General features: G+C 42.7%; 1 protein-coding gene across 1 annotated transcript; it reads left to right on the top strand.

The window, feature by feature from the left end:
* Positions 1-10,522: 10,522 nt before the first annotated feature.
* Positions 10,523-14,184, top strand: LOC121839573 (interferon gamma 1-like). The gene is made up of 4 exons (XM_042298637.1): positions 10,523-10,791; positions 11,209-11,268; positions 11,508-11,710; positions 13,914-14,184. Exons 1-4 carry the CDS (start codon positions 10,663-10,665, stop codon positions 14,083-14,085), a joined length of 564 nt encoding a protein of 187 aa, XP_042154571.1. The 5' UTR covers positions 10,523-10,662; the 3' UTR covers positions 14,086-14,184.
* The last annotated feature ends 478 nt before the right edge of the window (positions 14,185-14,662 follow it).

Below are 14,662 nucleotides of genomic sequence, written 5' to 3'. Positions count from 1 at the left end.
TGCCGAGGTCACCTCCTATATATCACACCAACTTATCCCAGGTCACCTCCTATATATCACACCAACTCAGCCCAGGTCACCTCCTATATATAACACCAACTCATCCCAGGTCACCTCCTATATATCACAACAACTCAGCCCAGGTTTACTCCTATATATCTCACCAACTTAGCCCAGGTTACCTCCTATATATCACACCAACTCTACCGAGGTCACCTCCTATATATCACACCAACTCAGCCCAGGTCACCTCCTATATATCACACCAACCCCAGGTTACCTCCTATATATCACACCGACTCATCCCAGGTCACCTCCTATATATCACACCAACTCAGCCCAGGTCACCTCCTATATATCACACCAACTCATCCCAGGTCACCTCCTATATATCACAACAACTCAGCCCAGGTTTACTCCTATATATCACACCGACTCAGCCCAGGTCACCTCCTATATATCACACCAACTCAGCCCAGGTTTACTCCTATATATCTCACCAACTTAGCCCAGGTTACCTCCTATATATCACACCAACTCTGCCGAGGTCACCTCCTATATATCACACCAACTCAGCCCAGGTCACCTCCTATATATCACACCAACCCCAGGTTACCTCCTATATATCACACCGACTCAGCCCAGGTTAACCCCTATATATATCACACCAACTCAGCCCAGGTTTACTCCTATATATCACACCAACTCAGCCCAGTTCACCTCCTATATATCACACCAACTCAGCCCAGGTCATCTCCTATACATCACACCAACTCAGCCCAGGTCACCTCCTATATAGCACACCAACTCAGCCCAGGTTACCTCCTATATATCACACCAACTCAGCCCAGGTCACCTCCTATATATCACACCAACTCAGCCCAGGTCACCTCCTATATATCACACCAACTCAGCCCAGGTTTACTCCTATATATCACACCAACTCAGCCCAGGTCACCTCCTATGTATCACACCAACTCAGCCCAGGTCTTCTCCTATAAATCACACCAACTCAGCACAGGTTACCTCCTATATATCACACCAACTCAGCCCAGGTCACCTCCTATATATCACACCAACTCAGCCCAGGTTACCTCCTATATATCACACCAACTCAGCCCAGGTTTACTCCTACATATCACACCAACTCAGCCCAGGTCACCGCCCTATATATCAGACCAACTCAGCCCAGGTCTTCTCCTATAAATCACACCAACTCAGCACAGGTTACCTCCTATATATCACACCAACTCAGCCCAGGTCACCTCCTATATATCACACCAACTCAGCCCAGGTCACCTCCTATATATCACACCAACTCAGCCCAGGTTTACTCCTATATATCACACCAACTCAGCACAGGTTACCTCCTATATATCACACCAACTCAGCCCAGGTCACCTCCTATATATCACACACCGACTCAGCCCAGGTCACCTCCTATATATCACACCAACTCAGCCCAGGTTTACTCCTATATATCACACCAACTCAGCCCAGGTCACCTCCTATATATCACACCAACTCAGCCCAGGTCATCTCCTAAATATCACACCAACTCAGCCCAGGTCACCTCCTATATATCACACCAACTCAGCCCAGGTTACCTCCTATATATCACACCAACTCAGCCCAGGTTACCTCCTATATATCACACCAACTCAGCCCAGGTTTACTCCTATATATCACACCAACTCAGCCCAGGTCACCTCCTATATATCACACCAACTCAGCCCAGGTCTTCTCCTATATATCACACCAACTCATCCCAGGTTACCTCCTATATATCACACCAACTCAGCCCAGGTCACCTCCTATATATCACACCAACTCAGCCCAGGTTACCTCCTATATATCACACCAACTCAGCCCAGGTTTACCTCCTATATATCACACCAACTCAGCCCAGGTCACCTCCTATATATCACACCAACTCAGCCCAGGTTTACTCCTATATATCACACCAACTCAGCCCAGGTCACCTCCTATATATCACACCAACTCAGCCCAGGTCACCTCCTATATATCACACCAACTCAGCCCAGGTTACCTCCTATATATCACACCAACTCAGCCCAGGTCACCTCCTATATATCACACCAACTCAGCCCAGGTCACCTCCTATATATCACACCAACTCAGCCCAGGTTTACTCCTATATATCACACCAACTCAGCCCAGGTTACCTCCTATATATCACACCAACTCAGCCCAGGTCACCTCCTATATATCACACCAACTCAGCCCAGGTCACCTCCTATATACTATCACACCAACTCAGCCCAGGTTTAACTCCTATATATATCACACCAACTCAGCCCAGGTTTACTCCTATATATCACACCAACTCAGCCCAGGTCACCTCCTATATATCACACCAACTCAGCCCAGGTCACCTCCTATATATCACACCAACTCAGCCCAGGTCACCTCCTATATATCACACCAACTCAGCCCAGGTCACCTCCTATATATCACACCAACTCAGCCCAGGTCACCTCCTATATATCACACCAACTCAGCCCAGGTTTACTCCTATATATCACACCAACTCAGCCCAGGTCACCTCCTATATATCACACCAACTCAGCCCAGGTCTTCTCCTATAAATCACACCAACTCAGCACAGGTTACCTCCTATATATCACACCAACTCAGCCCAGGTCACCTCCTATATATCACACCAACTCAGCCCAGGTTACCTCCTATATATCACACCAACTCAGCCCAGGTTTACTCCTATATATCACACCAACTCAGCCCAGGTCACCTCCTATATATCACACCAACTCAGCCCAGGTTTACTCCTATATATCACACCAACTCAGCCCAGGTCACCTCCTATATATCAGACCAACTCAGCCCAGGTCTTCTCCTATAAATCACACCAACTCAGCACAGGTTACCTCCTATATATCACACCAACTCAGCCCAGGTCACCTCCTATATATCACACCAACTCAGCCCAGGTCACCTCCTATATATCACACCAACTCAGCCCAGGTTTACTCCTATATATCACACCAACTCAGCCCAGGTTACCTCCTATATATATCACACCAACTCAGCCCAGGTCACCTCCTATATATCACACCAACTCAGCCCAGGTCACCTCCTATATACTATATATCACACCAACTCAGCCCAGGTTAACTCCTATATATCACACCAACTCAGCCCAGGTCACCTCCTATATATCACACCAACTCAGCCCAGGTCACCTCCTATATATCACACCAACTCAGCCCAGGTCATCTCCTATATATCACACCAACTCAGCCCAGGTCACCTCCTATATATCACACCAACTCAGCCCAGGTTACCTCCTATATATCACACCAACTCAGCCCAAGTTACCTCCTATATATCACACCAACTCAGCCCAGGTTTAGTCCTATATATCACACCAACTCAGCCCAGGTCACCTCCTATATATCACACCAACTCAGCCCAGGTCTTCTCCTATAAATCACACCAACTCAGCACAGGTTACCTCCTATATATCACACCAACTCAGCCCAGGTCACCTCCTATATATCACACCAACTCAGCCCAGGTTACCTCCTATATATCACACCAACTCAGCCCAGGTTTACTCCTATATATCACACCAACTCAGCCCAGGTCACCTCCTATATATCACACCAAGTCAGCCCAGGTCTTCTCCTATAAATCACACCAACTCAGCACAGGTTACCTCCTATATATCATACCAACTCAGCAATGGTTCATTGGATCAGTCTAAAACTTTGCAAACACAGTGCTGCCATCTAGTGGCCAAATTCTAAATTGTGACTGGGCTGGAATAATACATTATGGTCTTTCTATTGCAATTCAAAGATGATGGTACAACAAAAATTGTGTTTTTCTTTGTATTATATTTTACCAGATCTAATGTGTTATATTCTCCTACATTCCTTTCACATTTTCACAAACTTCAAGGTGTTTTCTTTCAAACGGTATGAAGAATATGCATATCCTTGCTTTAAGTCCTGAGCTACAGGCCGTTAGATTTGGGTAATTTTAGGTAAAAAATTGTTTTAAAAAGTTGTTTTCATGCGTATCTGTACTTTACTTGACTATTTATATTTTTGATAACGTTTACCTTTAATTCACTACGTTCCTAAAGAAAATAATGTACTTTTTACTCTGGTGGACTCACTAAACAGAGAACATCCCTGGTCATCACTACTGCCTCTGATCTGGTGGACTCACTAAACACAAATTAATTGTTTATAAATTATGTCTGACTGTTGGAGTGTGCCCCTGGCTATACGTACATTTTAAAAACAAGAAAATGGTGCCGTCTGCTTTGCTTAATGTAAGGAATTTGAAATTATTTATAATTGTACTATTTTATCAATTACATTTACTTGATGTTTAAGTATATTTAGAACCAAATACTTCTGGACTTTTACTCAAGTGGTATTTTACTCTGTAACTTTCACTTCTACTTGTGTAACTTTCCAATAAGGTATCTATACTTTTACTAAAGTATGACAATTGGGCACTTTTTCCACCAATGTATATACAGGATAACATACAGTACAGTACATTACATTCTATACCATAGATAACATACAGTACATTACAATATATAACAGATCATTATATAACATAGATAATATTGCATTACATTGCAGTACATTACATTATATAACATGTATAACACAATGTCAGAGCATTTATCATTTTTAATAAAACTTCATTTCTTTTCAATTTTTTCCATTTCAGTCATTTATCAGACGCTCTTATCCAGAGAGACTTACATCAGTGCATTCATATGAAGATAGCTAGGTGACAAAACAACCAATCACAATCGTAGCAAGTCTATTTTCCCTCTACAAAGTAGCCAGTGGGAGCAGGAAAAGACAAGTGCATTAGCTGAGAAGGCAGATTGTCATACTCCTAATCACCAACCTCTGACAACAGTATCTACACTCTCTTAGAAAAAAGGGTTCCAAAAGGGTTCCAAAAGGGTTCTTCGGGTTCTTTTGAACCCTTTGAGTTCCATGTAGAACCCTTTATACAGAGGGTTCTACATGGAACTCAAAATGGTTCTACCTGCGACCAAAAACGGTTCTTCGAAGGGTTTCTCCACGAGGCCAGCCGAAACACCTTGTTAGGTTCTAGATACCAACCTTTATTTCCTCATGTCACTCAACAAACTGACTCACCCCGCTCCCCCACCCCCATTGTGGCCGTCCAAAAAATCCCTTAAAAATGACCTGATCAGAGGTAGCTGGGGGGGGTATTGAGGAAGAGTCACCCATTTAGGAGCAGAACATCTCTGATTTAAAGGAAACCTACCGAGAAGAGGAACCCACAAACCCCAAAACCTCTGTAACCTCTAACCATCATCATTGTCTCCAGCAGACTCTGCTGCTGCACAGCTCTCTGTCTCACATATAAATAAACCCCAGAGAGACACCGGGCCACCATTACTGACTCACATTGACACTCCATCTACAGACAGGTACAGTCAACAGAGACTCCACAGCTTAACTCTAAAAGGACTCTCAAAGACTCTCAAGACTCTCAAAGAATTTCTCAAAGACCTCTCAAGGGCATAGTTTGATATATTTTACGGGGCTTTTGTTCTGTGGATTGAAAGAACGTGAGCCACTGTAACCAGGATAATAATATGAATTCAGCCCTGGATCTTGTGGTGGTAGTATGGTTGGGATTCTGCTCTGTAGTGGTTCTGGGACGCCCCCACCACTCTGGCTCTGACCTTGGGTCCAGATTTGTGTCCGAAAACATGGAGAAGGACATCAAAGCCCTGGAAGACCCTTTGGTGAGTTACAATAGAAAGCCTTAAACCTGTTTAAACTGATTTCTCTGGTCTGTGGTCATGGATGTGTCCCAAACAGCACCCTATTCAGTATATAGTGCACTACTTTGGCCATATACCACAACCCCCGAGGTGCCTTCTTGCTTTTATAAAGAGGTTACCAATGTAAATAGAATCGTAAATAGTTTTTTTGTGTTATGGGGTCTGATATACCATAGCTTTCAGCCAATCAGCATTCAGGGCTTGACCCACCGGGTTCATAATATCTTATAATGCCTAATGCATGTGGTACTATGACAGTCCTGGCCTGTTCTACTGAGAGGTTCCCTTCTCCTGGCCTTCATCACATGACCAACAAGAAACTTACAGTCCATTCACAGACGTCTTGGGATTTTATCACTTCTTCATCTTGGTCTCAAAGTGTCATGCACATGTTCAAAGCCCCCCAAGGGTGTAGATGTGGGCTATGATGTCCTCAGTTACAGTAGCCTAGTTCCCACCATCAGAGAGAACCATAGACTACTGTGAGGTTGCCTAATAGGGGAGGAGATTGAAAGGTGGCCTGAGTAACATCATTTGATTATGATGGCAAAAGCAGCCAATTAAAGGGATGTATTTTTTAAATTTTTTATCTAAATGTACACATTTGGAAAAAGACAAGATCTATATGATACGTTGTTCTGAAAACACTGCTTGAGTCTGTGTGCTAAATGTCAAACGTACTCATTTTATTCAGGATCTGCTGGACCCCAACTTGGTCAGCCAACCTGTCTTCCTAGAGCTCATGAGAGAGCTTGATGGCAAGTTTGAGGTAAATATCTCTTTTTTTATTTTTCCAGTTTTTCAATAAATGTTACTGAACTCAAAAAGTTCTGTACATAGTTGGAATTTTCTGTTTTAAAGCCACATTACTCAGAGATTCAACCTGCTAGTCCTGCTGTTGTATATTCTACCTGCTGGCCCTACGATTATAGATTCAACCTGCTAGTCCTGCTGTTGTAGATTCTACCTGCTGGCCCTGCGATTATAGATTCAACCTGCTAGCCCTGCTATTGTATATTCTACCTGCTGGCCCTACGATTATAGATTCAACCTGCTAGTCCTGCTATTGTAGATTCTACCTGCTGGCCCTACGATTATAGATTCAACCTGCTAGTCCTGCTATTGTAGATTCTACCTGCTGGCCCTACGATTATAGATTCAACCTGCTAGCCCTGCTATTGTATATTCTACCTGCTGGCCCTACGATTATAGATTCAACCTGCTAGTCCTGCTATTGTAGATTCTACCTGCTGGCCCTACGATTATAGATTCAACCTGCTAGTCCTGCTGTTGTAGATTCTACCTGCTGGCCCTGCGATTATAGATTCAACCTGCTAGCCCTGCTATTGTATATTCTACCTGCTGGCCCTACGATTATAGATTCAACCTGCTAGTCCTGCTATTGTAGATTCTACCGGCTGGCCCTAAGATTATAGATTCAACCTGCTAGCCCTGCTATTGTATATTCTACCTGCTGGCCCTACGATTATAGATTCAACCTGCTAGTCCTGCTGTTGTATATTCTACCTGCTGGCCCTACGATTATAGATTCAACCTGCTGGCCCTGCTATTGTAGATTCAAACTGCTGGCCCTGCTATTGTAGATTCACCCTGCTGGCCCTGTCAACTTGTTGTCATGTACTGAGGACATACTCAATAGTAATGGTGTGCTTTTTCTCTCTCTCTCTCTCTCTCTCTCTCTCTCTCTCTCTCTCTCTCTCCCCCTCTCTCTCTATCTCTCTCTCCTCTCCCCTTTTGTGGTCTTCTCTCCATTAGAAGCATGAACAGTGGCTGCTCCTGAACGCCACTCTGGATGTTTACCTAAACATCTTCTCCAACATGCTGAAGGAGAACCATCCAGAGAAAGTCAAGCAGGACCTCAGCAGACTCCGCGGGAAGGTGGAGGATCTGAAGAGGAGCTATTACCAGGACAGACTGAAGATGAAGATACAGGATCTGGTGGACATTAAGGTCAAAAGACTAAACTAAGTTATTCACTAATTCTGTTTGCATCCCGAATGGCATCCTATTCCCTATATAGTGCACTACTTTTAACCAGAGCCCTATAGGCAGTGCACTATATAGGGAATATGGTACCATTTGGGATGAGTCAGTATTAAAAAAGAATTGTGTGTGTGATAGACAGAGAGAGTGAGAGAGAGTGAGAGAGAGTGAGTGAGTAAATGTGTGCTTGTGTGTCGTTTTTTTAACAGTCCATTGTTGTCTGAATGCCGTCATCCAAGAGTGGACACTCCACTGGTCAGGTCAAGATGATGACATCTCTCTAAATGTATGTTGTGACTTCTGTTTAGACCAACGATGCTGTTGTCCAGAGGAAGGCTGTGAACGAGTTCAAAGAGGTCTACCAGAGAGCTTCCCAGCTGGGGACCATTCTCCATCAGAGAGACGAGAAGGTCACACAGAACTGAGACCAGACAGAACCACCAACTGACTGATTGAAGACAGAGGAGACTACAGACTGTAATACATTAGGTAGACAGAGGAGACTACAGACTGTAATACATTAGGTAGACAGAGGAGACTACAGACTGTAATACATTAGGTAGACAGAGGAGACTACAGACTGTAATACATTAGGAAGACAGAGGAGACTACAGACTGTAATACATTAGGTAGACAGAGGAGACTACAGACTGTAATACATTAGGTAGACAGAGGAGACTACAGACTGTAATACATTAGGTAGACAGAGGAGACTACAGACTGTAATACATTAGGTAGACAGAGGAGACTACAGACTGTAATACATTAGGTAGACAGAGGAGACTACAGACTGTAATACATTAGGTAGACAGAGGAGACTACAGACTGTAATACATTGGGAAAGTGTGATGTCATTTCACTACCGGTATCCACTTCAAGCGCAGAACCTGCAGAAATAAAAACTCAACCAAGCACCTTTTAAAAGGCATAACAGTCACTTTCCCAACGTAAACTTAACAACTGTCTCACAGCTTCCTCACGGTGCTATTTATTTAACTTAAACATTATTTAACATATTTATTTTAAATTTAAGTGCAATGACATTATGTTAGTATTTGTAGTAGTGAAAATTTAGCAACTTTGTTTGAAGGGAATTTCCATTGGTCCTTATAACAGTGGTGATGTAGTACTATTGGATTTGATGTCATAGTTCATATTCAATGGATCAAATGTTCTGTATTTATATCCTGGGAATAAATTCTCCTGAAAATATATCCTGTTACATGTCTTGAGTCTGGTTTTTAAAAATGTGTTTTTTTATCTAGTTTCCAGTTAGGATTCTATGTTACTGAAGTGCTGTTATTTCTTAATTCTCTTAGTCTTAATAAATGGGAGTCATTTTTTATTCCTTAGTCATTTTAATAATGGATGAAGAAAGCATCCAGTTGATTTCTCTGATGTGAATTAAATTACGCTGAGTCACATTATTTCAGATTATGGTTCTGGAGCTGTAAAGGTCAGATCATTCATTTGATTGCGTCCTGAGATGAGTGTGTTGTAGGAACCTTTACTCAGATCCCGTGTTGTCATCTGACGTGTATTGGGGTTGCGCGGCCGGTCTACACAGAAACCCCAACTTGTCGTCCTTTCTGAGGTGACAGAGTGAGACCTTCAACAGAGTGTAGCTCTGAAGACGACAGTTGGAGGTTACAGGGGTGGAAATGGACTGACGATTGCAGAAGAGCATAATTAAAAAATACTACAATTTGTGAGAAAGTGATACAACTGGAAACGCCTGGGTGTCACTAGAAACGAGCAACTAGCCTAAATGAGCAAAAGTGGAACATTGTTAAATCAATCCACATTCTGTCAATATCAATACTTGTTGGAAAGTGATGCCACTGTCCCACCTTGAAAAGCCTAGGTGTCAATGAAAGATAGCATCAGCATCTATCTGTACTAGCATTAGCAACTAGCAACTAGCATCTACTGTATAATACAGAGTTAAGAGACAGGGCTCTGTTCCTTCATCTAGCAACACAGAAGTCAACAGACAGACTCTATTCTCTTCATCTAATAGCTTTAGAAGTCAACAGAGGGCTCTGTTCTTCTCTAGCAACACAGAAGTCAACAGAGGCTCTGTTCTCTAGCAACACAGAAGTCAACAGAGGCTCCTGTTCTCTAGCAACACAGAAGTCAACAGAGAGGCTCTGTCTTCTGGCAGCACAGAAGTCAACAGACAGGCTCTGTCTTCTCTAGCAACACAGAAGTCAACAGGGGGCTCTGTTCTCTAGCAACACAGAAATCAAGCAGGGGCTCTGTCCTCTAGCAACACAGAAGTCAACAGAGGGCTCTGTCCTCTAGCAACACAGAAGTCAACAGACAGGGCTCTGTTCTCTTCATCTAGCAACACAGAAGCCCAGCAGACGGGAGCTCTGTCCTCTAGCAGACAGAATCTCTGTTCTCTTCATCTAGCAACACAGAAGTCAACAGACATGCATACCACTCCTGGAACTTTATTGCATCACCAAAGACTTTAGAATGTGCTCAAAACTACTGTTTCCTAGGGTTCCAACTAGGCCTAATATATAAAGCAGGTGTTAATGGCCGTGTGATGATGTTTGGATTTAGAAACAAATAAGTCAGAGAACCCACAACCTCACACCTCTATCGTTTCATCTCTCTCTCTGCCTCAACTATAAATACTTGTCTGTCTTAGCCTCAGCATCAGTCAGACAGACACAGAAGAACAAGACTTGGGTAGTGTCAGACACAAGGTGGTCTCGTTAAGTCAACTCAAGTCAAGGCCTTTGACTGAAGTTACCGTACACCGATTGAGGACTATTGAGCTCTGAGGGATCTTCAGCGTGACGTTGAGGGCCATGGATGTGTTATCAAGGGCTGTGATGTGTTTCTGCTTGATGGGCTGGATGACTTTAGGATGGAGTAATGCTGCTCAGTACACATCAATTAACATGAAGAGCAACATAGACAAACTGAAAGTCCACTATGTAAGTATCATACACATTATTAACTGGGTAAACAGGGGTGTCTCCTGACAGACAGACAGACAGACAGACAGACAGACAGACAGACAGACAGACAGACAGACAGACAGACAGACAGACAGATGGAAGGACATAACAGGGAGATCTCCTTCCTAATGGGAGGCCAACAGCTCAAACACTTCCATCTGAGGTGAGCTTTAGCTTAGATGTAGCTTGGAGTTTGCACTTTTGGGACTACTCCATTGTTGCCATTGTACGTGACAAACTAAATGATGTATTTTAAGTTATTTGACCTATTTAGCCCAGGTCTGACAGACACTATACTTGTGATTAGGGGGAGAAGAGTCAATCTATATGCAATAAACTGCAGCATGTTGAAGGAGAAAAACAACTGATTGTCATCATGTCTTGTTTTTTCAGAAGATCTCCAAGGACCAGCTGTTCAACGGAAACCCTGTTTTCCCCAAGGACACGTTTGAGGTAACATATAATGTTACACATTGTTATCCCCTTCAGGCTAATATCACCAATGTGAAACTACTGCTTACCCTTGGGCTAGGCTGGAGACAAAACTACGTTTCAAGATTGTATTAAGTATTTTTCTCTCTCTCTCTCTCTCTCTCTCTCTCTCTCTCTCTCTCTCTCTCTCTCTCTCTCTCTCTCTCTCTCTCTCCCTCCCTCCCTCCCTCCCTCCCTCCCTCCTTCCTTCCTTCCCTCAGGACAGTGAGCAGAGGGTGTTGATGAGTGTGGTTCTGGATGTGTATCTGAGTATCTTCAGCCAGATGCTGAACCAGACGGAGGACCAGGAAGTGAGGGAGAGGCTGGACCAGGTCAAGGGGAAGGTTCAGGAGACCCAGAAACACTATTTCCTGGGGAGGATACCTGAGCTGAGGACACACCTGCAGAACCTGTGGGCCATCAGGTGAGCTTCCTCCACAGCATCAATCAATCAATCACTCAATCAATAATTTTAACCACGCACCCCAGGGCGTCATAGTGGAAAAACCACCCTACATGGAGAAGTTCACCTTCCACTGTGAACAGATCTGGTTAGTCTACTTCCATTAGTCATTCAGTCTATAATTTGTTTGTTCTCTTTTTCATCAAATGAAGCACAAGCCACACTCGTCTACAGTGACCAAGGGTGTCAACTGCATGCTGGCGTCCGGCTGCTCCAGTCGAGTTCGTCCGAACTGCAGCGCGTTGATGCCTTTAGTCACTGGAGACGAGTGTGGCTTGTTTGACGTAGAGAAAAAGTTGCAATAGTTCTGTTTGTCCATTTTGAGACTCCTGTAGCCAGTAACTCAAGAAATCTGCTGTTACCTTTTGACGTTTTTGCAGAAAAATCTTTGTAATTTTGCATCTGACTAGGATGTTTGGTGCAGTATAAGGCACTGATTTTTTTAATGAGACCTAGTCGTGTCTGCTCAATGACGAAAGAGAATTCATTGAAGAATCCCTACTGGTGACCAATCACAGACGAGTGGGCGTAGACTTTGGCTACCAACTGACTACCGACTTCGGCTTGCCTCCCAAAATATTGTGTGCCTGAACAGTGTCTCGCTTCCCAAGTCAGAGGCTAGTTAGAAATGTTGCTACTTCCCAGAATGCTCATTTCTATGTTGCACACTCTTAGAAAAAGGGTTCAGCTGTCCCCATAGGAGAACCCATTTTGGTTCCAGGTAGAACTATTTGGCTGTCCAAATGGGACAGAACATCCAGAACTTCCTTAGTAGTGACTTGATGAAGACAGAACATCATGACGGTAGTATAGTCTACTGTATAGACACCATCATCATGACGGTAGTATAGTCTACTGTATAGACACCATCATCATGACGGTAGTATAGTCTACTGTATAGACACAATCATCATGACGGTAGTATAGTCTACTGTATAGACACCATCATCATGACGGTAATATAGTCTACTGTATAAACACCATCATGACTGTAGTATAGTCTACTGTATAGACACCATCATGACTGTAGTATAGTCTACTGTATAGGCACCATCATCATGACGGTAGTATAGTCTACTGTATAGACACCATCATCATGGCTGTAGTATAGTCTACTGTATAGACACCATCATCATAGCTGTAGTATAGTCTACTGTATAGACACCATCATGGCTGTAGTATAGTCTACTGTATAGACACCATCATGGCTGTAGTTTAGTCTACTGTATAGACACCATCATCATGGCTGTAGTATAGTCTACTGTATAGGCACCATCATGGCTGTAGTTTAGTCTACTGTATAGACACCATCATGGCTGTAGTATAGTCTACTGTATAGACACCATCATGGCTGTAGTATAGTCTACTGTATAGACACCATCATCATAGCTGTAGTATAGTCTACTGTATAGACACCATCATGGCTGTAGTATAGTCTACTGTATAGACACCATCATGGCTGTAGTTTAGTCTACTGTATAGACACCATCATCATGACTGTAGTATAGTCTACTGTATAGACACCATCATGACTGTAGTATAGTCTACTGTATAGACACCATCATGACTGTAGTATAGTCTACTGTATAGGCACCATCATCATGACGGTAGTATAGTCTACTGTATAGACACCATCATGGCTGTAGTATAGTCTACTGTATAGACACCATCATCATAGCTGTAGTATAGTCTACTGTATAGACACCATCATGGCTGTAGTATAGTCTACTGTATAGACACCATCATGGCTGTAGTTTAGTCTACTGTATAGACACCATCATCATGACGGTAGTATAGTCTACTGTATAGACACCATCATCATAGCTGTAGTATAGTCTACTGTATAGACACCATCATGGCTGTAGTATAGTCTACTGTATAGACACCATCATGGCTGTAGTTTAGTCTACTGTATAGACACCATCATCATGGCTGTAGTATAGTCTACTGTATAGGCACCATCATCATGACGGTAGTTTAGTCTACTGTATAGACACCATCATGGCTGTAGTATAGTCTACTGTATAGACACCATCATCATGACGGTAGTATAGTCTACTGTATATACACCATCATGGCTGTAGTATAGTCTACTGTATAGACACCATCATCATGACAAGACACCATCATCATGACAAGTGATGAACTAATTACCTGATAGTTAATGCCTGTATCTTCTGTCTCAGACCAGTGACACCACAGTCCAGGGGAAGGCTCTGTCCGAGTTCATTACCATCTACGAGAAAGCCTCCAAACTGGCCCATAAGTTCCATCTAAAGAAGGACAACCGCAGGAAGAGACGGCAAGCCCAGAGGCTCAAATCACACATCATGTAGATGACCAATCGTGTCTACTGTGAAGGCTAGGTGTAGGGTGAAGATACACCTGGAAGCTGACCTTGGGTCAGTTTAGCATTTCCCGCTCTAAAAGTGAAGGTTAGGATTGGGGAGGGAGCTGATCCTAGATCTGTACCTAGGGAACCCCCCAAAGCCACAGTTGAGATACATATTGAAGCTACATATTACCTTGATACAAAACTCTATTTATATTGTTAAGTTATTTAATATATTATTAATTTATTTAATATATTATTAAGTTATTTAATATATTATTAAGGTATTTAATCAATTTAAGTTATTTATCATTGTCGAAAGAGTATTTATTTTTCATGAATCAAAAGGAATCAATTTAGTTAATTAATATTTATTATTTATTGTATAAAAAATGCTTTTCTCTTGGAATATAAAGACTTGTTTCTTGCAGATCTGTAAGTTCTACGAGAGAATAAACTGACATTATATTATCTATCCACACACACACTAATCTATGTGTGGTGCTGTAAGTTCTACGAGAGAATAAACTGACATTATATTATCTATCCACACACACACACACACACACACACACACTAAT

The sequence above is a fragment of the Oncorhynchus tshawytscha genome, linkage group LG16, assembly GCF_018296145.1.
Source record: "Oncorhynchus tshawytscha isolate Ot180627B linkage group LG16, Otsh_v2.0, whole genome shotgun sequence".
Classification (NCBI taxonomy): domain Eukaryota; kingdom Metazoa; phylum Chordata; class Actinopteri; order Salmoniformes; family Salmonidae; genus Oncorhynchus; species Oncorhynchus tshawytscha.
The sequence above is the reverse complement of the archived record's forward strand: the minus strand, read 5'-3'. Positions and strand labels throughout refer to the sequence as shown.

What these genes read in the sequence shown, in the direction of transcription:
- LOC121839573 (XM_042298637.1), top strand. Translation starts at nt 10,663, where the DNA reads ATGGATGTGTTATCAAGGGCTGTGATGTGTTTCTGCTTGATGGGCTGG. An exon ending in TCCCCAAGGACACGTTTGAG is followed by an intron (nt 11,269 to 11,507) that starts GTAACATATAAT and finishes TCCTTCCCTCAG; the next exon opens with GACAGTGAGCAGAGGGTGTT. An exon ending in CAGAACCTGTGGGCCATCAG is followed by an intron (nt 11,711 to 13,913) that starts GTGAGCTTCCTC and finishes ACCTGATAGTTA; the next exon opens with ATGCCTGTATCTTCTGTCTC.